The 24,635-nt window shown below is 51.3% G+C and overlaps 2 protein-coding genes across 5 annotated transcripts in view; one reads left to right on the top strand and one right to left on the bottom strand.

Annotated features, from left to right (window-relative positions):
• The first annotated feature begins 235 nt into the window (after window positions 1-235).
• On the top strand, window positions 236-14,000 carry ANKRD40 (ankyrin repeat domain 40). The gene is made up of 5 exons (XM_041000810.1): window positions 236-412; window positions 8,457-8,605; window positions 8,966-9,451; window positions 11,109-11,290; window positions 11,719-14,000. The coding sequence occupies exons 1-5, from the start codon at window positions 279-281 to the stop codon at window positions 11,863-11,865; spliced, it is 1,098 nt and encodes a 365-aa protein (XP_040856744.1). The 5' UTR covers window positions 236-278; the 3' UTR covers window positions 11,866-14,000.
• Window positions 14,001-15,345: 1,345 nt separating this feature from the next.
• Window positions 15,346-24,635, bottom strand: part of ABCC3 (ATP binding cassette subfamily C member 3) — a 41,763-nt gene continuing 32,473 nt past the window's right edge. For all 4 annotated transcript variants that reach the window (XM_041000690.1, XM_041000692.1, XM_041000691.1 and 1 more), the window contains exons 27-31: window positions 22,646-22,792; window positions 22,360-22,518; window positions 21,608-21,774; window positions 18,206-18,400; window positions 15,346-15,933 (exon numbers count right to left, since the gene is read on the bottom strand). In XM_041000690.1, the coding sequence (XP_040856624.1) occupies window positions 15,825-15,933; window positions 18,206-18,400; window positions 21,608-21,774; window positions 22,360-22,518; window positions 22,646-22,792 (777 nt within the window). In that variant the 3' untranslated portion in view covers window positions 15,346-15,824. The remainder of the gene's footprint in view (window positions 15,934-18,205; window positions 18,401-21,607; window positions 21,775-22,359; window positions 22,519-22,645; window positions 22,793-24,635) is intronic.

A 24,635-nucleotide genomic window follows, 5' to 3' on the forward strand; every position in this document is an offset into this window, starting at 1 on the left:
CGGTTGTCACACTGAATAGGGTCCCCCGGAGCCGGCCTTCGGGAGGCGCGACCGGGGAGGAGGCTTGGGCCTGCGGGCCGGCAGCAGCAGGGCATCCCCGCGAGGATCCAGCGGCGGCCCCGGGCCGGGCGCGGGGGCGGCACGAGCAAGGCGGCCGAACTCGGCGCTCCTTCTCCATGGCCGGGAGCGGGCGGCGACGGCGGCGGCGCTGACAGGCCCGGGGCGGGGCGGGCGGGCAGGCAGGCAGGCCCGGGCCGGTACCTAGGGCGGCGGGGAAGATGAGCGCCCTCTTAGAGCAGAAAGAACAGCAGGAGAGGCTGCGGGAGGCCGCGGCCTTGGGGGACATTCTGGAGGTGCAGAAACTGGTGGAGAGCGGGGTGGATGTGAACTCCCAAAATGAGGTCAACGGCTGGTAAGTGGGGGAGCGGGGGAGGCCTAGGGTCAGGGCAGCCGGCCCGGGGGTGGGGTCGTCGGCCTGGACTCGGGCCCCGCGTGGACACCGAGCAATGGCGAGGCCCCCGAGGTTGTGTCTTCCTGAGGCCGGGTTTAGCCACCCCACCTCACCACCACCCCCCACTCGTCTCGTGCAACCAAATCCCCAACCCACGTGGCCCACCCTGGCCCGAATCTTGGCTCCCCCGCGAGCCCCCTTGACCCCTGGCTAACTTGGTCAGAACCTAGTGGAGTGTGGCATTTCAGTGACTGCGTGCTGGGGCTCACCCCAGTTGAAATTGTTTGTGTGTTTCTAAAGATGACACCTCGCAGAGCTAAAAGCTTTAGCAACTGAGCAAATATGCACCTTAAAACCAGTATGAAATATGTAGCCAAGACCACGGGTGGGGAAAAGAAAAAACACAGGCACTTGTTGTGTCACTGTCACAGTGATTTGCTGTTAATTGCAGTTATCTGGCAGGGGTGGGGAACGTCTGACCCATGGGTGTGATGGCCCCAGAAATTCATGTGATCTAACCCTGCCAAGGCAACCATTGGCTGGACTTGAAATTCAGTAAATCTATAGCAGGCTAATTTTTAGTTTTGGATGACCTCTGCTCCGCAGGGATGATATAAACATCCAAATGGCCCTAGGCAGAAGGAACTTTCCCAACTTTTCCTGTTGATGCAGTCTTGTCTTGTATCCTATAGAGGGTTTTCCTGCAGTTTCTTTTTTCTTTCTCCCCCCCCCCCTTTTTTTAAATTTTTGTTGAAAAGGCAGATCAGATTTGTGGAGAAAAGGAGAGACAGAAACATTCTCCATCCGCTGGTTCACTCCCCAAATGACCACCACAGCCAGAGCCAAGATGATCAGACGAAGCCAGGAGCCAGGAGCTTCTTCTGGGTCTCCCCGACAGGTGCAGGGTCCTAAGGCTTTGGGCCATCCTCTTTCCCAGTCCATCACCAGAGAGCAGGATGGGAAGTTGAACAGCAGGGACACGAACTGGCTCCCTTATGGGATCCCGGCGCTTGTAAGACGATTTAGACATTGAGCCATTGTGCCAGGCCCGTCTTGCAGTTTCAACTGCAAAATTTCATCTGAGGCTTTAGGTGTCTGCCTGCAGACTGATCCTGTGTAGTAAGTAAGGACTCCTCTTCAGTAGATACTGCTGGTTGTCAGATCTAGTGTTGTTACTGAATCCAGTGTGGATCCGCCCTCTTTGAAAATGCTCAGTTTTTTTTTTTAATTTTTTAAATAAAAATATATGTATTTAATTGAAAGAGAGATGAAGAGATTTTTCTACCCATTGATTCAGTCCCTAAGGGGCTGGATTAAGCAGAAGTCAGGAAACTAGGATTCCATGCAGGCCTCCTCCATGGATGGCACGGCCCCGGCACTCAGCGCCTCCTCCATGGATGGCACGGCCCCGGCACTCAGCGCCTCCTCCATGGGTGGCACGGCCCCGGCACTCAGCGCCTCCTCCATGGATGGCACGGCCCCGGCACTCAGCGCCTCCTCCATGGGTGGCACGGCCCCGGCACTCAGCGCCTCCTCCATGGGTGGCACGGCCCCGGCACTCAGCCATCCTGAGCTGTCTTCCCAGGTACATTCACAAAGAGTTGGATCAGAAGTGGAGCAGTCAGGCCCGGTGCAGGAGCCTAATGGTTAAAGTCCTCGCTTTGCATGTGCCAGTTTGTATCCCAGCTGTTCTACTTCACATCCAGCTGCCTGCTTGTGGCCTGGGAAAGCAGTTGAGGACTGGCCAAAGCCTTGGGACTCTGCATCTGCATGGGAAACCCGGAAGAGGCTCCTGGCTTCTAGATTCTGATCATCTCAGCTCTGGCCGCACCTGTCACTTGGGGAGTGAACCAGCAGATGGAAGATATTTCTCTTTGTCTCCCCTTCTCTCTGTAAATCTGACTTTCCAATTAAAAAATAAATAAATAAATCTTAAAAAAAAAATAAAGTAGAGCAGTTTGGGACTCACGCCCATATGGGATGGGCCACTGTGTTACCTGCTGTTAAGGTGGAACTGTGTGCATTTTTTAGCTGAAGGGGACAATGCAGAAAAGTTCAGCTTGCCTTGGGTCACCCGAATTATTCACAGGCAACTGAGGTTGCGTGTACTTCCTCACTGTATACTTCCTTTCCTTAAAGAAAGCAGCTCAAACGTCTGTCCAGAAAATTGAGGGAATGTAGTACTGCCTTTTTTGTTTTGTGTGAAAGTTTATAAACACACTTGCTGCTCTGTGTGTGTTCTGAGCATTGCTCTGTGGCTCAGGGCTGTGAGTTGCTGTTTGGGCACTGGGAGGCAGTGTTGTACAGAAGGAGCCTAGTTCGCCTGCAGTTTCTTTTCCAAGCTTCTGCCTAGCCATGCGACCTCGCTCTTCCAGTATTACGAAGGAGAAGGTTGGAGGAGATAAAGCACAGTCTAAATAGATGTCCTTTGCTAAGCTTGTCCTGTGGCACAGATGTGGCTCTCAGGGCTGCTTATCTGTGACCTCATTCGCAACCTTTTGGTCATCTCTTCATGTTACAGAGGAAAAAACTGAGGCCCAGAAACATGATTAAGTAATTTTGCCAGTTTGCCTAGCTCCCGCAGTCACTAGCAGAGCTGGAAGACAAATCCAGCATCAGACTACATACTCTCCCTCTTAAACGCGAAACTGTTGCTTCTAAGTCAGGGGAATCTGATGTGGCTCAGAGAGAGTCCTCGTTGTAGTGTCTCTGGGAGAGATCTCTAACAGATGGGTTGGGTTCCTGGTCTCCTCTTACACTTCTGCCACCCCAGGCCTGCTGCCCTGACTCCTCTTGGCCTCTCCGGGGTTCCATCCACAGTCCTTAGCACCTGCCTGCTTCCTGGCTTCCCCCATGCCTCATAGCTCGTCAGCTGGCTCCACCTTCAGCTGGAGTTGTCATCTGCCCTTCCCACCCTGTCCCTGGAGTACAGAGCCACCCCATGTCCCTCAGCAGGGCCTCGTAGAAGCCTCCAACCAGCCTCCTGGCTGCTCGCCTGGAGTCTTCTCTCACTGCAGTGGCTGGCAGGGGAGGTTGACCTAAGCCAAGGTGCCTGGGTTCATTCCTGTTTCATTGAGCAGGAGACCACAGGGCCCCCCAGTTTCCACTCCCTGTGTCCTCCTCCTCCTCCTCCCTGCTCTGCTCTGTGCCTCACCTCCTGGGGATCCGCCCCTCACTCCCTTCTTTGGACTCCTCTGTCCTTGCTTTTCCTGGAATCCCAGGCACAGTCCTTTCAGAAGATTGGTGTCCTCGCGTTATCTAAATTACTTTCTCCCAGAGACCACGTGGTTTGCTTTCCTCCTCCACAGCCTGCATTCCACCTTCTCCATAGCACTTTTCTTTGGCTGTCAGTCTAAAATTGCTCAATGCTTCTCCTCAGCCTCTGATACCCCCTTGCTCCCTGTGCTGTTTTATTACCCCCGTATCACTTCATCACCACCAGGCATGCTGCATACTTTGCTTATTTATTTGCTAAGTGCCTTAGTTTCTTCATCTAGGAAGTAAGGGAGTATTGATAATAATTAGCTCATGCACACTTTGAAGACTGAATACTGAGTTAATAAATGTAAGGCCCAATATGTAAAGCAGTGTGTCTGTTAACTTTCGTTACTCTCTTACTTGTTAATCAGGGTGCTGGGCAATGGAATGTCAGGTGGCCCTCCACTCTCTAGCATCCTATGAGCAGAAGGGTGACAGCTTTCCATCCTGGGTCACTCAGTACCCATGGGTTCTGCGCTGATGCCCAGTGCCTCTGGTCTAGAGGACTTCCAGCTCTCCCAGGACATTTGGATTGCAAATATAAAACTCAGAGCTGAAGTTCAGAGTTCCCACATCACTTGTGGCTTAAGTGTGATGCACACCCTTGACCTTCATGAACACATACAGCAGCTCATGAAGAAGTTGGAAATCCAGCCCTGGGCAGTTGTGTTGGGTCCTGGCTGCTCAGAGCCACACAGCTCTGAACTTTGAATGTTGATCCCCAAGAGCACAGGGCTGTGGGAATGCTGGTGCTCCCTTCACCCGCTCTGGTCAGGCTTTAGCTGCTTAGTCTGTCCCAGCATCTCAGACCCACTCACAGTAAATTACTCTGTCATGCTCAGGATTGACATGAACAAGTGATTTAGTACTAGTATGTAAGTACTTCATGTCCAGAAGGGAGCTTCTTTTTCTCATTGTGCTCCATTCAGGCTTGATTGCTCACCTGGCATTATAATTGCTCACTTTTCAAACCCTGTCACAGGCACCCACCCATGAATACACTCAGGGCTATAGCCGGCCCAGAAGTAAGGATGTACCAGAATCTTCCTGCTCATACAAGGTCTGCCCTGTCCTTAGTTCACTCAGTGAACAAATCTTACTGAAGCACCTGCTATGTGCCAAATAGACACTTCCCTATCATCGTGGAACTTAGATTTTTTTTTTTTTAAGATTTATCTAATTTTGGGCCCAGTGGCATGTTCTAGTGCTAAAGTCCTCGCCTTATGGGCGCCGGTTCTAATCCTGGCAGCTCCACTTCCCATCCAGCTCCCTGCTTGTGGCCTGGGAAAGCAGTCTAGGACAGCCCAAAGCCTTGGAACCCTGCATGCATATGGGAGATCTGGAAGAGGCTCCTGGCTCCAGATTGGCTCAGCTCCAGCCGTGTGGTCACTTGGGGAGTGAACCATCAGAAGGAAGATCCTCTCTGTTTCTCCTCCTCTCTGTATATCTGGCTTTCCAATAAAAATAAATAAATCTTTAAAGAAATATACTATAATTGTTGAATAATAGTGTTGAGTAATAGTGGGGAATGTGGGGCTGGTACTATGGCATGGTAGGTTAAGTTTCCCCCTGCAGCACCGACATCCCATTTGGGCAGCAGTGTGAGTCCTGGCTGCGCCACTTCTGATCTTCCTCTCTGTTTAAGGCTCCAAAAAGCGGTAGAAAGTGGTCCAAGCCCTTGGTCCTCTGTACCAGTGTAAGACACCCAGAGGAAGCGCTTGTCTCCTGGCTTCAGATAGTTGCAACAACTGGAGCTAAGCCTATTTGGGGAGTATGCCAATAATTGCAAGATGGGACTTTCTCTTCTATGTAATTCTGGTTTCAAATAAAAATGTGCAATAAAAATTTTTAGACAAACAGTGGTGTCCTCAGCCAGTTAGATGAGCTTGTTCTCTGCAAGCCGCCTATGTTAGGGTGCCCAGGGCGAATCGGCTTTTCCTGGAATCGGATGAGCTTTCTAGATAACCTTTCCCAGACTAGCGCCCTCACACCTCCCTGGGGAGGGCTCTCTGTGTTCTCTTCTTTATTCAAACATAAGCTCTCAGTTCATCGGAGCTGATTAGCAAGGACGTTCCAAAACACATGGAAAGGGGCCAGCACCGTGCCATAGCAGGCTAAGCCTCCATCAGCGTATGGGCCCTGGCTCATGTCCCAGCTGCTGCACTTGTGATCCAGTTCCTTGCTAACGGGCCTAGGAAAGCATGGACAATGGGCCACGTGCTTACACTGTGGCATCCTTTTGGGAGATCAGAGAGGAGCTCCTGGCTTCTGACTGGCCCACCTCCACCATTACGGCACTTGAGAAGTGAACTAGTGGATGGAAGAGCTCTATCTCTCTCTATAACTCTCCTTTCAGCTAAAAATAAAGTATAAATTTAAAAAAAGAAGGATATATTTTCTTTCTATAAGGTGCATTTAGGTTTGGCACCAGGGACAAATTTAGTAGCTCCGAATACTTTAATTTCTCTTAAGATGGAGTTTTTGATATCATGTTAATTATGTCTATACAGTATTAAAATAGTAGCCCTTTTGGGTGTGCAGAATCACTGCCTATGTGGACAGTATTAACTGATTAGTTTTCCTTAGATGAATTTGAGGTATTAGAAAAGTCAGTTCTCAAGGAATTGTAGTTGATAAATATATATATATTAAGACTTATTTAGGGCCCGGCGCAGTGGCGCAGTGGTTAAGATCCTTGCCTTGCACGCCCGGGATCCCATATGGGCACCGGTTCTATCCTGGCAGCCCCGCTTCCCTTCCAGCTCCCTGCCTGTGGCCTGGGAAAGCAGTCGAGGACGGCCCAAAGCCTTGGAACCCTGCACCCACACGGGAGACCCAGAAAAGTCTCCTGGCTTCGGATCGGCATAGCATCGGCCGTTGCAGTCACTTGGGGAGTGAATCATCGGATGGAAGATCTTCCTCTCTGTCTCTTCTCCTCTCTGTATAACCGCCTTTCCAATAAAAATAAAATAAATCTTTAAAAAAATTTATTTATTATTGGAAAGTCAAATATACAGAGAGGAAGATCTTCCATCCGATGATTCACTCCCCAAGCAGCTGCAACTGCTGGAGCTGAGCCAATCCAAAGCCAGGAGCCTCTTCTGGGTCTTCCACGTGGGCACAGGGTCCCAAGGCTTTAGGCCATCCTCGACTGCTTTCCCAGGCCACAAGCAGGGAGCTGGATTGGAAGCGGGGCTGCTTAAATTAGAACCAGTAGCCATATGGGATCCCAGCATGTTTAAGGCAAGGACTTTAGCCACTCGGCTACCGTGCTGGGCCCTGTTACATATTTTTAAAGTGCTTAAGAACTAATGTATGTATTTAGTGCCTTACATTTGGCAGATGAAGACAAGTTTGCAACCTTCTGAAGAGAGCAATGCCAGCCATTTTTAAAATAGAAATTTGGAAAACTTCTGTATGTACGTGTGTATGTGTGAACAAAAAAGAGGTAGAGTAGACAGGGAGCAAGCAGCTGAGATCTGTTTGGGGGGATCTACTGCAACAATACTAGGAGACAAAATAAGCTCCAGAAACAGCAGTTTGATGGTGATATCTTCAAGTGGCATTTGACTCATATAAACCAAGTTTCCATAGTTGTCAGAAAGAAACGTGGCAATGTAAAAATGTGTTTTGAAGAGACTGAGATGATCTCATGAGTGGTAGTGATAAATTAATATTTTATAATACCATCCGCTGGCCAGCTTTTTGGAAGTCATTGAAGTTAATGCTTTGGGGATCAGTTTTTATCAGGGATCAGAAATGAATTATAAAATTTAAACACTGAATTTTAATTTGTTTTTAAGATTATTTTCTTTGTTTGCAAGGCAGAGTTCCAGAGACAGGGAGAGATAGAAAGAGGTCTTCCATCTGCTGGTTCATGCCTCAGATGGCTGCAACAGCCAGGGCTGGGGCTGGCCGAAGTTAAGGGCTTCATGTGGTCTTCCACATTGGTTCAGGCTTGCACTTGGACCTGGGCCTAAGGACTTGGACTATTTTCTGCTTTCCCAGGTACATGATGAAGTTGGGAGCTGGGTTGGAAATGGAGCAGCTAGGACTTGAACTGATGCCCATTTGGAATGCCAGTGCTACAGAGGTGGCTTAACCCACTATACCACATTACCAACCCCCTTCCTTGAAAAATATGTGAAAGGAAGAGTTACAAAGAGAAAGAGGGAGAAAGAGAGAGATAAAGATCGTCCATCTGCTGGTTTACCCCAAATAGCTATCATGACAGCTGGACAGGGACTGGGCCAGGCCAAAGCCAGGATCCTGTGCCACAGTGCTGCCTCTAAGTTGTGTTTATTTGAAGGGCAGAGAGACACAGAGAGATCTTCCATTTGCTAGATTCCTTATAGATGCCCACGGCAGCCAGGAGTGGGCCATACTGAAGCTGACAGTGAGGAAATTGGTCCATATCTTCTATGTAGGTGCAAGGGAACCAGTGAATTGAGCCATCACTTGCTAATAGTGTACTCCCTGGCCAGAAGCTGGACTCCCGGAGCAGAGTGCTAGTTGGAATTCAGGCACTGCAGCGTGGTTACAGGCAGCCCAAACAGGGTCTAAACTTGTTGCCAAATAATTGCCCCTAAATTTTTGATTGTCTGTTTTTTGAAAAGTTGTGATCACCAGCTGATACCCTGATTCTAGCTAAACCCAAATTGTCTCCATGGATTTATTTACTCAGGTTTAGAATTTGAAATCCCAGATTACTTCCTGATTTAAATCGTTGTTTCTTTGTTTGGGACAGGACGTGTTTGCACTGGGCGTGTAAACGGAACCATGGTCAAGTGGTCTCTTACCTGTTAAAATCGGGAGCTGACAAGGAGATTCTTACCACGAAAGGAGAGATGCCAGTGCAGTTGACATCCAGGAGAGAAATCAGGAAGATTATGGGAGGTGAGTGTGTTTTGGGGGTGCTTCAACTTTTGGGGGTGCTTTGGCTTTTGTCAAACTTGTGACTGTATTCTTGATGCCAAATAACCAAATAATGACAAATCAGGAAAGTGAATTACTCTGCCAAGGTATTAATTCCGTATTATTTGTGGGGAGGTCAATATTATAGGATTTTTTTTCTTTTTATTTGCAAAATTTAAGACCCATACAAAATGGTGGTCGTAAGCCTAATAAAAATATTCTCTCTTCTGGCCTGAAGAGGTGGTGCACATTGACTAAAATATTTGTTAGCCAAAGGCTGCTAGCTTCCAGATAGTATTTTTTCTTAGGACTGTGTAAATGCTGTGTGCTCTTCTTTTGAAGTGGAAGAAGATGAAGATGATGATGCCAGCCTCCCCCAGCTGAAGAAGGAGTCAGATTTGCCCTTTGTGCCCAATTACTTGGCCAACCCAGCCTTCCCTTTTATCTACACCCCCAGAGTGGAGGATTCAGTCCAGCTACAGAATGGGGGTCCCTCCACGCCTCCTGCATCCCCCCCTTCGGATGGTTCGCCACCCCTGCTGCCCCCTGGGGACCCTCCCCTGCTAGGGGCCTTTCCACGGGACCACACCTCTTTGGCACTGGTACAGAATGGAGATGTGCCTGCCCCCTCCGCCGTTCTCAGAACACCAGAAAGCACAAAACCAGGTCCTGTTTGTCAGCCACCAGTGAGTCAGAGCCGCTCTCGGTTCTCTGCTGTCCCCTCCAAGCCACCAGTGTCCCTGGAGCATCAAAATGGGGCCTACGCAGGACCGGCACCAGCATTCCAGCCATTCTTCTTCACGGGAGCATTTCCGTTCAACATGCAAGGTACTCCTCGTCAGCAGTCAGCCACTGTGACAGCAGAGTCGGTGGCCAGGGATGGGATTTGCTGTCTCTATTCTGCCTGTAATTACACACTTCAGTAAGTGGCAAGGCTCCTGGAAGGAGCTCCCTTTACTCAGGTTTACAAGTTGTGTACCTTTTGCCCTTTCACGTTGAAATATTTAAACTGTTCCTGTTAGGTTTTTCTATGAACAGAGTTACTCTCTTTGTAACTGCAGTTTGGTTACCAAATTTAAAAACCAGCACGGTAGCCTAGTAGCTAAAGTCATCTTCTTGCACATGTCAGGATCCAATATGGGCTCTGTTTCTAATCCCGGCAGCTCTACTTCCCATCCAGCTCCCTGCTTGTGTCCTAGGAAAGCAGTGGAGGACAGCCCAAGGCCTTGGGACCCTGCACCCAAGTGACAGACTTGAAAGAACTCTGGCTGCTGCCTTCAGATCAGCTCAGCTCATCAACCATTCATTTCGGCTACTTGGGAATGGACCAGCAGATGGGGGGGTCTTTCTCTCTGTCTTTCCTCCTCTCTGTGAATCTGACCTTCCAATGAAAATAAATAAATCCTTAAAAAAAAAAAAAACTTTAACTTTTGCTTACTCTTTAACCCACAATCCATAGTTAACTTTTGTCAGTGTTTGTTTGTTTGTTTGTTTGTTTAAGATTTAAAGATGGCTTTGGGCCATCCTCTGCTGCTTTCCAAGGACACAAGCAGTGAGCTGGAAGGGATGTGGAGCAGCTGGGACATGAACTGATGCCCACTGGGTCCCGGTGCAGCCAAGGCGAAGATTTCACTGCTGAGCCATCTTGCCCCAGCTTCTGTCACTTGTTTCAATACTGCCCTTTAGAGCTGTTTCAACCCCCGCCTTTGCCCCAGGCCTATAATGACTACATCTGGTGATCATGCCATTTATTCTTTAATTTGGAACTTTTTTTTTTTTTTCATTTTTGACATCAGCACCTTTTAAAGAGTCCAGGGCAATTATTTTTGTAGGATATGGTTTTTCTATCATTATTTTCCAGTTGGTAGTCTTCTGTAAACGAAGGCTTTCCCTTCTCTCCCAGCTGAGCCCGGCCAAAGCCAGGAACCTAGAACTGCATCTGGATCTCTCAGGGTGGCAGGGGCCCAAATACTGTGTCATCACTTCATCCCTCCCAGGCACATTAACAGGGAGTAGGATCAGAAATGCAATAGCTAGCACTAAAACCAATGTTCATATGGGATGCCAGCATTGTATGTTGCAACCCAACTTGCTGTCCCACAAGGCCAGTCCCTGGAAAAGATCTCAAGTTGTGTGTCAAAACCATTTATAAAGGGCCAGCATTGTGGAGTAGGAGGCTAAGCCCCTACTTGTGTCACTGGCATCCCATGTTGGTGCTGATTCAAGTCCTGGCTGTTCCACTTCCTGTCCAGTTCCCTGCTAATGTACCTGGAAGAGCAGTGGAGGATGACCCAAGTGTTTGGGCCCCTGCATCCATGTGGGAGACCTGGAAGAGGCTCCTGGCTTCAGCCTATCCCATTTTTGGTCACTGCAGCTGTTTGGAGAGTTAACCAGGGGTGCAAGAGTCTCTCCATCTCTCCTCCTCTCTGTTTGCACCTTTCAAGTTAAAATAATAATATTTTAAACACTTCCTTCTTTTCTCTAGAACTGGTACTCAAGGTAAGAATTCAGAACCCATCTCTTCGAGAAAATGATTTCATTGAAATCGAACTGGACCGACAGGAGCTCACCTACCAAGAATTGCTGAGAGTGAGTTGCTGTGAGCTGGGTGTTAATCCAGATCAAGTAGAGAAGATCAGAAAGTTGCCCAACACTCTGTTAAGAAAGGTAAGAAAGGTTGAGGGCAGCTGGTAGCTTCTTGCAGTAGGAAAATACCATGATTTCTTCTTGGTTATGAATCATAGCCGAGGAAAAAGTAGTGAAAAAGGAACAAGGAACTGGTTTTCCAGTTGTAATTATTAACTGTTCTTTCCTGAGTTTGTTTAAAAGTTGAAGGAACCCGAGTTGCTTCTGTAGTGATCTGTAAGTGTTACCTTAGGGCATTGCTAGATGTATCTTGTGTTTTGCAATGTAAGAACTAAATTAAATCACAGAGCAAGCCCACGCAGGTACCACACTATCCCTGCATGGGCTTTTTTTGGTTGTTGTTGCTGTTCCTAGATTTCAAAATGACCCAAGATCCTCGTAGCAAGAGAGCACATCAAACAAGGAAACACGTGGCTCCCATTAACGTATTTCATTTGTTTGTGTTTTAGGACAAAGATGTTGCTCGACTGCAAGATTTCCAGGAGCTGGAACTGGTTCTGATGATCAGTGAAAACAACTTTCTGTTCAGAAATGCTGCCTCCACACTGACGGAAAGGCCCTGCTATAACAGGAGAGCTTCGAAGCTGACTTACTAATGCAGCAGGGACTTCTGTCACTTAGTGCTGTGACCTTGTGCGTCACTTGTGGGCCAAGAACAGGCCATCGATCCAAATGCCTTGGCTACCTGGGAGGGCCCCATGTCGTAGGCACTAACATTTTTCTGCCAAGGTAGGAAGCCCCTGACCCCCAAGCAGTGGTGCCACTCTTCCAAGCCTCTTGGTGCACAATAAACCTATCGCTTGAAGCTTTGAACAGCTGAGGAGTGATTTGGAGAGGCTGAAGCCGAGACTGCCTATCCAGTGGGTTTATGTGTGGAATGTAAGAGTTCTCTAGGCCGACGCTGAGAGGGAGCAGAGCCTGTGTCTCGCTGCTCCTGCCGACCGTGCACCTGAAGGGCTGGGATGCGCTGCTCCTGCTGTTGCATGCTCACGACTGGGGAAAGCACAGGGACTGGCAAATGAATTTTTGTGTGACTTGTGGCTGTGAGGTTTCATATAATGTATTTATAAATGTTACTCAGGTTAAAAGTATTTAAGACTACAGATACCTAATTGTAGATATGCTGTTAACCAAAAGAGCTTCCCCTGCCCACTTTGTCCTTCGTCCAACCCTCACGACAACTTCTCTGTGTAGTCAGCCATCTCTGCGTCAAGTCCTCTCTGTGGTCACTAGAGGGCTCACTGATGCTTTCTGCGGGAGCGGCTGCCAGTGGGGTCCTGTGTCCTGTCGCATCCTGAGGGGAGCACGAGGGCTGCGGGTCTGGGTCCGCCCCTGTCCTCCACGAGAAACGGAAAGCAGTTTGGGAGACTGAATCTATTGCTATTTTAAAGGCTACTGTGGGAAACCAAGCTAAAGGAGTTAACCTCTTTATTTTTGTATCAAAGATAAAGATTATTTTGAAATGATTAGGGTTTTTACACAACTCTGAAATTTGTTGCTTTTGTAAACAGATCGTTTGGTCTTAGGGACTCCCCCCATTGCCACCACTAGCCCACCTAACAAAGTCCATTGTAAGTCTACCAGACTTTGTTGGTAAAAATGAAAACGAAAACACTTGATTAAACTCTGGAACATGGCATACGAGTTGTTTTTAAATAATGTGTTCTTTTCCTTTGCTTCAATGCCATTACTGGTGAGAGAGAAGCCAGCGTCTTGTTGACACACACGGCTTGGCTTTCACGATAAGCGCGAGCACACGGAGGCATCCAGGGAGCAGGGCTGGGAGCCAGCTGGGAAGCGCGGTGCCTGCGGTCTGCACCAGTCTCTTCCCACAGTGCCTAGAGTTTCCAAAGAGACTGAACTTCTGAACCGTGCTAACCTAATTGCAGTGGAACACTACAGCTGAGTGGGAGCAGGCACCAGTTGTCAGTGGAAGAGAGGGTCGTGCTAAGATAATAGCCTCCTGCTGCTACCCGCTGCCCAAGTGAGGTTGCAGTGGGTTTCAAGGCCGACTTCACGGAGAACGCCACTAATTACCGTCGGTGACTTACCCCTCCCTTCTGTGTTTGCACAGCCGAGTGACGGTTGCTCATGACCACAACCCCCCAACCCCTCCTGCAGGGCTTTCAAGAAGAACCTCCCTTGAGTTTCAACCACTCAGATGTAGTCACCTTTATTTGTCCCTTTGCTATGAGAGAAGTTGCAGTTGGCTGATACAATGAAGCCTGGGTGTACCCTAGCAGAAATTAATTCAGTGTTAATTCAGGTCTGAGTGACTGGCCAGAGGACCCTTTCAGCCACCTGAAGTGAGAGAGAGACTGCCAGGGAGCAGGGAGGCCCTGGCTGGGAGGCAGCCCACAGAGCAGCGGGGCCAGGCCAGCAGAGGCCTCGTGTGTTGCCGGGCAGGAGCCGGGTCTCTTCTCCTTTATAAAATCTTTCTCTGTAGTCAGCTGACTTCCATGGAGGGTGGTGGGAGAAGACTGCACAGTTGCCGGTAGGTGAGTTTAAAGTCTTAATCTATGCATTCAGAGAAATATTTTTATATACTTTGTGTAATTTATAACAAGGATTTGTTTTTAGCTTTGTTAACTGTGAATTCACCCCTCCTCCCCCACTGCATATTTAAAGCATGTGTTCACATTGTGTGTAAACATTCACTGAAGAGTTTTCCCTCCGTGCATTGCTGACTGTCCAAACATAACAAGTATTATTAAAATTAAATATTAACTGACTGGGTCCATATTCTTTCATTTTGGTCTCCTAACCAGCATTACACATCTAATCAGAGGGAGTTCAAGTTGATGGGCAGTCCCGGGGATCAGCTGCCCTGCGAGAATAGAAGGGCCCGCTCTCCACCTGAGCCTCCTGTCTCGCTGCTGCTGCAGCACAGGGCCTGTCAGGGGCACCTGGAGACGTGTGCTTTGTGCGACATCTTTCCTCCTGGGTCACAGTGGTGGCCGCCTTTTCCCTGGGGTAGGCGAGCCAGCTCGATAGGAGTCATCCCCCATGACCCACATTTTGTGTCCTAGCCATTTGGCTGTCAGCACCTGTCAGGGCCCCAGTGAGCGGGGAAGTCAGCACCCAGGCTAGGAGAGAGCGATCCAGCCTGCCACCTCAGCTCCTCAGCCTTGAGCTGGAGATGCTGCTGATGGCTTAGGCCAGCCAGGGCCTCCCAAAGCACACGTCATGCCAAATTGGCCTGATAAATCAGAGAGCATAACAGAGACCTTTGCATAGCACTAAGGAGAGACAGAATAATTTGGGCATTTGCGCCTTCTCGTGTTGTCGCCCGAATGGGAGTCATCTTCCATGTACTCATAAACAACCCAGGCAGACAAGGCCTGCCAAAACAATGTGATTAACCTTTAGCAAATGGTGCTGCAGCACCAGCCACCCAGAGCCACTGGGAAACCCACGTCCAGGGCGCCGCTTCTGTACCTGCTGCAGGCCTTCCAGCTGGGGCCGCAACAAGCCAGGGGCAAAGGAGACTGGAAGTTTAGTGAGCTCTCTGAGAGAAAGAGTCACCCCAAACACAAAACCCTCTGCCTAGCGGGCTCTGCCCTGCGGATGGTGCATTTGTGGTTGGCTTGCTCACAAAGACAAATTTAAGTCACCACCTCACATCTCCAAGAGACGGGGACCATCGAGACAGGGGCTGCCTCAGCCAGTCACCCGCCAGCTCCTGTAGGACGAGGGAAAGGAACAAGTTGGAGGCCTTGCAGGTTTGAGGAACTGTTGGGAACAGACTTGTACATAAGCAAAGAAAACAAGCCCCCAGCTTCTCGGCGCCCAGACACACAGGCTGGGAGGGCCGACAACTGACCTGGATCAGAGGATGGTCACATCGTAGGATCCTTATTTCTCACCTTGTTAGGGTGTCTGCACAGGAGAGCAGGAACTATTGGCACCTGCCCAGGGAAGTCTGGCTGGGAAGACAGTACTTCCAGCCAAAAGCTCTGGGGTGTGATGTGTCCAGACAACCTCCACTACGTTCATGTGTATGTCCTCGTCCTCTCCCCCTGCCTCCCTGGTCCCAATCCCCAAACCTCATGAACAGGCAGGAAAAAGCCACTTTGGTGTGCTGCCCACCACTTTATTTTATCAGTGCTTTGTCTGTAATGCATGTGGGCAGGGGTCAGGCCTCAAGATCCAAGGTGCAGCCTGATCCGACAGTCCTCTGTTCTAGAGGGAAATACCTTTGTCTCAAACAAACAAAACCACAACACTTTGAGAAGGTATGGGAAGTCAGAGGAGAGAGAGAGACCATCCCTTGAAGAAACAGTGCAGGATGGAAAGAACAGTTGGCTAGGGTTCCAACACCCCGAAAGCACAAGAGACCTCTCCAGCAGCCGTGACCCTGGCAGCCGAGTCCTTCACTTCCAGGGCCTCACTTCCATGTTCAGTTGTCTAGCATGGTCATTCTGGAAGGTTCTCTGTGGAGGCAAAATCTTCAAAACTGCCCCTTTCCTTTGGCATTTGCCATCCAGTTCATTTGGTGTCACTGCCCTTCTGCCAAGCACCAGGGCAGATCAGGAGGAAATTGGAAGCAGGTGTTCTAGGCTAGCCCAGCATCTTTGGCCATCCCGTAAAAGATGCCTCTGGCAGCAATGAGGTTGGTGGGAGAATCAAATTCAGCGACTTCTCCTTTGTCCAGGACCAGGATTCTAGCCAAGGCAGAAAAAAAAAAAAAAAAAAGGTCAGGTGTCTAGCAGTCCTGTCCTTGCCACGTGGTACAGCGCTGCCCTGTGGGTACGGCACAGTCCCCCACCATGACGTTCCAGCCCCCCTGCTTCAGTGTAGCTGCTACGCCACATGTGCACACTTGAAGCCTGGTTATTTTAGCCATCCTGCGAGCTCCCCTGGCAGATGGAGCAGGTTCTGGGATCAAACACCAGGCCCTATTCATCTGCACTAGTTGGGGCTCTGTAAGCTTTCCTTAATGAGCCCTTCCCCTCACCAGGGTCAGAGGACTTGAGCAGGCTGCTTGTGGGGAGCCACAGCCCTGCGCATGTCCATCTGCTTTGTGCCAGCTCACAAAGGCACACAACGGGAAGCCGGCTGCAGTGAAATCTGGGACTGGGGCTGCCAACCTGGCTGTGGCTGCTGCTGGGTGGATCTCCCCGCCCCCTCCCACCGCACAGGCTGGCCCAGCCCTGGGATTCATTTCCCATCAGTGCCACAAAAGGCGCACCTGGTGCAAGGTCCACAGGGCGGCACCACCAACATGCGGCAGGAGGGAGTGGGCACCCTGAGCCTGGAGAGACACTATGCTACACCATGCAGGGGGGCATGGAGGGGACAAACTGCTGCTGGTCCCCACCTCCGGGGGTGCCCCCAAGAAATCCATCCTGGGGAGGAGTGTTTTTGTGGGCATCACTGGCTGGCCATTGCCCAAACTGGAGCCTGAGAGACCACTCAGTCCCCTTCGAGCCACCCACCCTCATACCCTGCCCCCCATCAAAGTCTTTGCTAGCGTCTTGTGGTCATAAGGTAAGGACTGAATGCTTTCCCAGGTTCTCCTAGGTGCAGGGAGGCCTGCTCTCTGCTGCTCATGGCCCCTCCTGCATCCATTGCCTCATCCCCCAGCTCCTCCCCCAGCGCTGATTCTCCTTTTGTGCCTGGCTGTGCTCTCACTTAGGAGAGGAAGTGTCCTGGCTGTCCCTCAGCCTACACACATGGACCCCTGCTGGCTCATTATGCGTCTGTAGCGTGATTATTTCTGCCTACTTCACCAGAATGAACCAACTCCCCACCCCCAGGATCAGCCTGAGCCTCCCACCCTGGGCTGCTAAGTGAACCACTGGGGAGGAAGGGCAGCAGAGGCTGAGAAGAGAGCCTCGGCTCAGCCCTGTGCTGGGGCCCGAGCTGCTCCTGGGCACCTGTCCTCCTCCGTCCACCCATCCTCTTCCCTCAGCAGCAGGTGAGGATGGACCTGAGATAGTAGCCTCAGACTCAGCTCCAGGGACCCTGAGGGCTCTTTGGGGATACTTCCAAGAGAGAGTCAGGGTCTGGCATGTCCCCACCTCCCCTTGCCCTCCAGGTGTTTAGTGGAGGAATGAAAACCTGGGAGGGAGGTAGTGCCACTGTGTTCCTTCCACAGGGCCCCTTCCTACTTCCCTTGGAGTTACCTGTCCTCTCTTCCTTCACCTTTCATGCCATACCTTTGATGCCACGAGGATGTAGGCTACAATTTTTCCTTTTGCCAAGTGGTCTGCTCCCTCCCTCCCTACCCAACCCTAAGATTCTGCAGGCAAAGTCCTAATCCTTGGAGGACACCCCTCCCTGTGCCATGCTGTGCTGGGAGGTCTACAGCAAGGAGGGCGGCAAGGGACAGCGAGGCTGCTGGCATCTCCCAGTCCCATCTGTGCATTATGTCATTCATTCCCTTCAGCAGTCCCCAGAGACGCCATTCTCACTTGAAACAGGCCCAAAACGGCCTTGCAAATGGCCCAAGGTCATATTGAAGTCAGGGGCCATAAGGCGTCAGCTCCTTCTGGCTGTCGGGGCCAGATGCCAAGGCGGGTACCCGGGCATCACACCCCTTTCCTGACAGGTATAATGACACGCGAGCACTGTGTCAAGGGTGCTGAGGAGGTGTGATTCAGCCCCAAGGATCTGTTACCCTCACCTTATCCATAGGGACAGTGGGTAGGCAGCCTGTGCATAAGTGCAGTGCTGGGAAGCACCAGTGGCTGTTTCCCAACATGCTGATAACTCCTCAAGAATCCCTGTGACCCCCACCCCTGTGCCCAGGTCACCACTCCCCATTCTGCTTCTTGATTGTATATAACCTGGGAACCCCTGCTCTGCCCTGCTTTGTCCTAGCCAACCCTGGAACTCTCCCATGCCCTAATTTTGATCTGCTGCTACAGGTACCACCCCGCCCCCCCAAAAAAACCAACCCAGGCCACCCTTGCTGGCATTTCCATAGCCCACCTGGTGTAATCCATGATTGTGTTAAGCCGATGGGCAATGGTCAGCACAGTACAGTTGTCAAACTGGGTACGGATGGTAGCTTGGATGAGGTCATCAGTTTCCAAGTCAATGGCAGCTGTGGCTTCATCCAAAACCAGGATCCGGCTCTTGCGGAGCAGGGCTCGGGCCAAGCATACCAGTTGCCTCTGGCCCACGCTGAAGAGGGAGAGGCAAAGATTTGTGGCAGGGCAGCTGTGACCTGCCTCCAGGCCACCCTCCCAATGCTGTTTCTGGAGCTATTCTTTCTAACTTCTCCTATCTCTTCAACAGCCCAGCCTTTCTGGAACACAGAACAGAAGTCAGGACACTACAAGGTAAGGGGAGGCCTCAGGGGTAGAGCCAGCACTCAGGGGAAATCCCAGCCTCCCCTCACCCTGCTTTCTTACCCATTTCCCTCTTTAATTAGAGCTAGGAAGTTTGTTCTATTCTGTCAGTCAATTATACTTTAGTAAGAATAAGGCTGCACTTCTCTTCTGGGGTAGTTACATCATCTTGCTGAACCTAATGTAACACAGCTCAGGCAATCGGCTCCCACCCCCATGGGGAACACAGGCCAGGACTCTATTTTGCCAAGGAGGGAGGAAGAGGTAGGGCAGGGAGAACTTGGGGACGCCCCCCCATGTCTGGTCACTGGGGAAGTAGAGAAGGGATGGGACACATACCTTCAGTCTCCTGTCTTGGAAACCAGAGCTGGTAGATTAAGCCAGGCCAGGTTACCAGCCACCGTGGCCACAGCACTCCCCTCCCAGCCAAGGACAAATACCTCAGCCCTTCCCTAAGGAGTGAGTCACCGTGGCCAGAGTGATGGCCAGGATCCAGCCCTGGCCCTTTCCCGCAACTAATGAGGGTTTTGGCAGCAGAATGAGCCACCAGACAGAACTTGGGGCTGATTTATGGTGGGACTGGCACACGATGCAGGTTACATTTAAAGTAGCTCCAAGCTGTGTATGGGAGGTAGGGGAGCCAGGTCTTGTCTCAGCTGCTGGTGCATGTGGGGGTGGGGATGCTCTGGGGCAGGAAGTGCTGACATAAGCAGGAAGGGAGCTGCAGGACTCAGGGTTTGGAGTGCTTACACCTGTGCACCTGCCACCTCCTGACAGGGAAGATGCACATTGGTAGGGAAAGGCTGCCTGCCTGGGTGGGAGTAGGGGACAGGCAGGGGAGCCCATTGGTTATGTGACTTGAAAGGGGTGGCTCAGATACAGCACACCAAGGTGGGGGACACACACAAACCCTCACTTCCCAAGTCCCCTCTCTACCCCCTGATGGCCAAGCAGTTCTGGGCCAACAAGTTCACACCATGAAGCCTCATTTCAGGACCCCAGGACAGCAGGACACATGAAACCAGAGAGAGCAGGCCAGAGCACTCCCAACACTGTTGGGTGCAGAACAAGTGCTTTCTGTTGTCGTTTTTGAGGTCTGGGGAGGACCCATGGCCATGGGTGGAGCATAAAAAAATGGATGTGAGGGCAGGAGAACTGACTCTCAGATGTATATCCAAGCTGAGTGTTGCTCAAGTTCAATAGTGACCCCCAGAATGCCTTGTCCCCGGGTAGCCACCAGCCACATGTGGCCACTGAGCATCCACATTGTGGCTGGAGTGTGACAGGCTGTGTTACACACACCAGGCTTCAGACTTGTATTATTAATAACTTGTATCAGCAAAATGTCCACATGTGTTCAACCAATAATGCTACTAAAAGTTGCTTCATCTACTGATTTTCTTTGCTTTTTTTAAAAAAAGATTTATTTTTATTTGAAAGACAGAATTGCAGAGAAAAGGAGAGACAGAGAAATGTCTTTCATCTGTTGGTTTATTCCCCAAATGGCTACAATGGCTGGAGTTGAGTCGATCTGAAGCCAACAGCTTATCAGTGTCTCTCACACGGGTGCAGGAACCCAAGCACTTGGGCCATCCCCTCTGCTGCTTTCCTAGGCTGTAGGCAGGAAGCTGGACAGAGAGTGGAATAGCCAGGACACGAACCAGCATCCATATGGAATGTTGGCCCTGCACACAGAGGCTTAGCTTACTTCACCAGGGTGTCAAACCTTTTTCCCTTTAAAAAAAAAAAACTGTAAAAATAAAAATAAAAATAAAAAACTGAGGCTAGGGCCCAGCATAGTAGCCTAGTGGCTAAAGTTCTTACCTTGCATGTGCTAGGATCCCATATGGGTGCTGATTCAAGTTCTGGTGGCCCTACTTTCCACTGTGGGAGACCCAGAAAAGGATTTTGGCTTTTGGCTTCAGATTAGTGCAATTCCAGCCATTGTGGCCACTTAGGCAGTGAAACAGCAGACGGAAGATCTTCTCTGCCACTCCCCTCTGTACATCTGTATATCTGTATAACTGTGGTTAGGGGGCCAGTGCTGTGACATAGCGAGCTAAGCAGCCATCTGTGCCACTAACATCCATATGGGCACTGGTTCACGTCCCAGTTGCTACACTCTGATCCAGCTCCCTGCTTATGGCCTGGGAAAGAAGAGGACGGCCCAAGTCCTCAGGCCCCTGCCAACCACGGGAGCTCCTGGGTCCTTGCTTACACTTGGTCCAATCGTGGTGGTCATCTGAGGAGTGAACCAGCAGATGAAAGATCTCTCTATATATATGTCCCTTTCTAACTCTGCCTTCCAAATAAAATATTTTTTGAATATGGCCTCTAGGAAAGGTTTTAATTACATGTATTTTTATTGGGCGGGATGATATGAAGAGGTACGGAACACAGGATTTTCTTTGTTTTGCAGTAAAGGAGAGAGGCACAGAGAGGTTAAGCAGCTTGTGGAAACCACACCACAAACACAGGCAGGAGTGTCTCAAATAAGAGCTGACTCCTGGCCTTCCTGGATGAACAGCCCAGTAGTTGGGGACACAAGCCTGGGCTGTAACAGCTTTCCATGGGAGAAAAAGTAGGGCCTAAGGGACCTATTCCTCCCACACCTATACCCTCTGACCAGGCTGCAGCCCTCTGGCAATGAGCCTGCAATTTCCCATGGGCACTGAGGGCACCCTCTTACCTGCAGCAAGGTGCCGTGCAGCCCCGCCTCTGCCAGTGCAAACCCAGCGCGAAGTCCTCGCCTGTGACCCACAGGGCTTGGGATTCCCCATAGCTGTCCAACTCCCAGCTTGCCCTTCTCCCACCTGGGAAACTTTGGCCAACCCCCTAATGGCCCTCTATGCCTCAATTTCTCTACCACAGGGCTCCTGGGAGAGAATAGTGAAGTGGGTACAGTGCTTGGCACACAGAACACGTTTGATGCAAACCAATGCTCCATGGCCAGGCAGGGATGGGCACCCTGCCATCTGAGACCAATCCAGCCCTAGCAGCGAGGGCTGTTGCTCCTGTGTGGCTTGTCCCAGGCTGTTACCTGAGGTTCTCCCCGCCCTCAGAGCACTGGAAGTCGAGGCCAGCAGGCTGTGAGCTCACAAACGTGTGCAGGTGAGAGAGTTCCAAGGCCTGCCAGATGTCCTCCTCTGAGTAGTTGTTGAAGGGGTCCAGGTTCAGACGCAGGGTCCCTGAGAACAGGATGGGGTCCTGGGGACACAAGAAGGCCTCAGATGGAGGCAACCCAGGTCCCATTAAGGAGCCCTGGGCCCCAGGCTGACAGAATAGAGAGGGATTAAGGCTCCCACGCAGGTCCATAGCCCTCCAGCAATGGCAGGGAGGCAGGGCCAGAGAGCTGCAGAATGGCCTGTGGGGTAGCGATAAATTCCGCTGCCCCCATTGCTAAGCCCTCTGCGGAAGCAGGAACCAGGGCTGTTAATCCGCCACCAAAGTGCCCAGTCGGCAGGAAAATGTTTGTGACTCGGAGCTGTGTCCCTAGCTGACCATGGGGCATCTGGGGTAGGCAGAGGAGTGCTGGCATGCTTAGAAGGAGTTTCGGGACCCCTCCCCAGCTGCTGAGACACAAAATCAAAAGGCAGGACCTGCCTGGATCCGGCCAGAGGGCAGGGTTTTGCTGAGCGTGATCTGCTGATTGGCATCTAGGGTGACTTTGCTTGCCCGCTAGCCTGCGAAACTGAGGTCCTGGTCTCGCTCCTCATACCACCTAAACAGGAGTGTGGCTTCCCCTCACAGCCCCCTAAACCAGAACACTGGCCAGACCCTACAAGGTCCTACCTGGGGGATGATGGTCAGCTGAGAACGTAGGTCGTGGAGGCCGATGCTGGCCACGTTGAGGCCATCGATGCGGATCTCCCCTTCGGCCGCCTCCAGGATGCGGAACAGGCAGAGGGTCATGGACGATTTGCCAGCCCCTGTGCGACCCACTATCCCCACCTGCATGGCAAGGGGGGAAGGGGTTGTTGGGGAAGCTGGGAGGCCCCATGGGGCCAGTCTGGAACCTCCCCCCCTCTACCCCACCCAGACCCAAGCTCACACCCAGGCTTGCCCACCTCACACCTACCTTCTCACCACCGTGCACGTGCACGTTCAGCTGCTTCAACACCAAGTCCAGGCCCGGCCGGTACCGCACAGAGTAATCCCGGAACTCTACCTCCCCATGCGGGGGCCAGCCTTTGGGAGGCCGGCTGCTCTCTACCACCCAAGGGGCCTGGAGAGAGAGGCACGGGGCTTCTCAGCACGCAGCCCCCTCACCTGGGGTTCACCTTCATCTCTCAGCTTGGATTCCCCACATAGCTACTCCCAAATTTCCTCAGCCTGTCCCCCTCCTGCATGCTCTGTGCCCCATGTTCCTGGGGTGGGGAGACTTTCTGCTTGTCCCAGCTCCCCCTTCCGTCACTGTTACCCACTTGCTGTCACTGGGGCCATGTCACATGGTGACTTGCCACCATGCCCCCACGAGGCTTACATTCAACACAGAAGGGCACAGTCAACAAATGAGCAAATCTGTATAGCGATACAAGAAATGATGAGTTATCAGGGGCCAGGAAGTGCTTCATCTTGCTGTGCTGTACAGACTAGTCAGGGAAGGCTTCCTGGAGGAGGCGAGAGAAGCAAACCAAGTAGAACCTAGAGGAAGGGCATGATAGGCAGAGGGAACAGCAAACACAAAGGAGCACAGTGGCAAAGGTGAGAAGCTGGAGGCTGAGGCCCTGGGTGGGCTCCGCATGTAGGACCTTGCAGGCCATTTTAAGGCTGTGGATTTGCAGATCCTGAGTGGGCTGAACACAGGCAAATGGTATGATTCAGTGGGCTTTGAAAGGAGGGTTCTGACAGCCACGAGGGGACCAGGCTGGCTTAATGCTGATGGTGGCTTTGAGACAGGACTGGCTTGGTCACTTAGGGAGCCCAGTGCAAGAGCAAACACTGGGCTTTGATCCCAAAGTTAGTAAGCACACTGAGGCCAGCAGAGCAAAGCATGCAGCCACACATGATGCAGGAGGCTGCAGAGGGGCGAGGCCCTGTATGCTGGCCTGGTCAGCTGCACTCCCAGGGGAAGGCCAGCCTAGCTGCGAGGTGAGAAGCCAGAGGGCCAGCAGTCAAATGCCAGGAGCAAGTTATACCACCACCTGAGACACCAACATCCCCTATGGGAGCTGGTTAGGTTCCTAGCTGCTGAGCTTCCAATCCAACTCCCTGCTAATGTGCCTGGGAAGGTAGCAATGATGGCCAGCCCAGTGAAGCCCCTGCCACCCACATGGGGGACCCGGGAAGAAGCTCCTGGTTTTGGCCTGGAACTAATCCTGCCTGTTGTGGCCACTTGGCAAGTGAACCAGAAGATGGAAGCCCTCCCTCTCCCTCTCTCTGCATCTCAGACTTTGGAATTGATCATTCTTAAACAAACACTAGGATACACAGATGGCACTCTCTTAAGGTATGCAGGAAAACAGCGGGACTGGACACTGAGGATCCCCTGCCTGAACTGGCAGAGACTGAACTGCCGGGCACGGAGAAGATCTGGGGAGTGATGCCTGGGGAAGGCAGAAGTAGGGAAGCAGTGGAGCTGGGGGTATGTACGCAGGCAGGGGACTCAGCGGCAACAGAGAGACAGAGGGCAAGCCAAGTCCCAGACTCCAGCAGGAAACACCAGGTCCCAGCGGAAGTAAAAAGCCTTTTGTCTGCATGTTGTCAGGAAGCTGAACTAAATGAGAACAGAAACTTGTCTCCAAGCTTGAGATCCAGGGCAGTCACGGGTGAGCAGTGACAGCAGCATGAAGGGTGAGGAGGCAGACGCCATCGAGGGTGATGCAGACCTGTGTAACCCATGCCTGGAAACACACTCCACAAGCAAGGAAAACAGAGAAACGGCTGGTGTGTCTCCAGTGGCAGCTGTGATGTCTGCATGAAGATTACCCAAAGGAGAGAGCAAGACGGAGGGAGCAGGAGCTGGGGGGGAAGCCCTGTGGGAGCCACGTCCTTGAGCAATCAGAAGGACAAACGGAAGGGCTGGACTTAAGAGAGAAGCTCAATCTAAGAAAAGACACAAAGAAAGC

The sequence above is a fragment of the Ochotona curzoniae genome, unplaced genomic scaffold (assembly GCF_017591425.1).
Source record: "Ochotona curzoniae isolate NIBS_2020 unplaced genomic scaffold, NIBS_Ocur_1.0 scaffold_2453, whole genome shotgun sequence".
NCBI lineage: Eukaryota > Metazoa > Chordata > Mammalia > Lagomorpha > Ochotonidae > Ochotona > Ochotona curzoniae.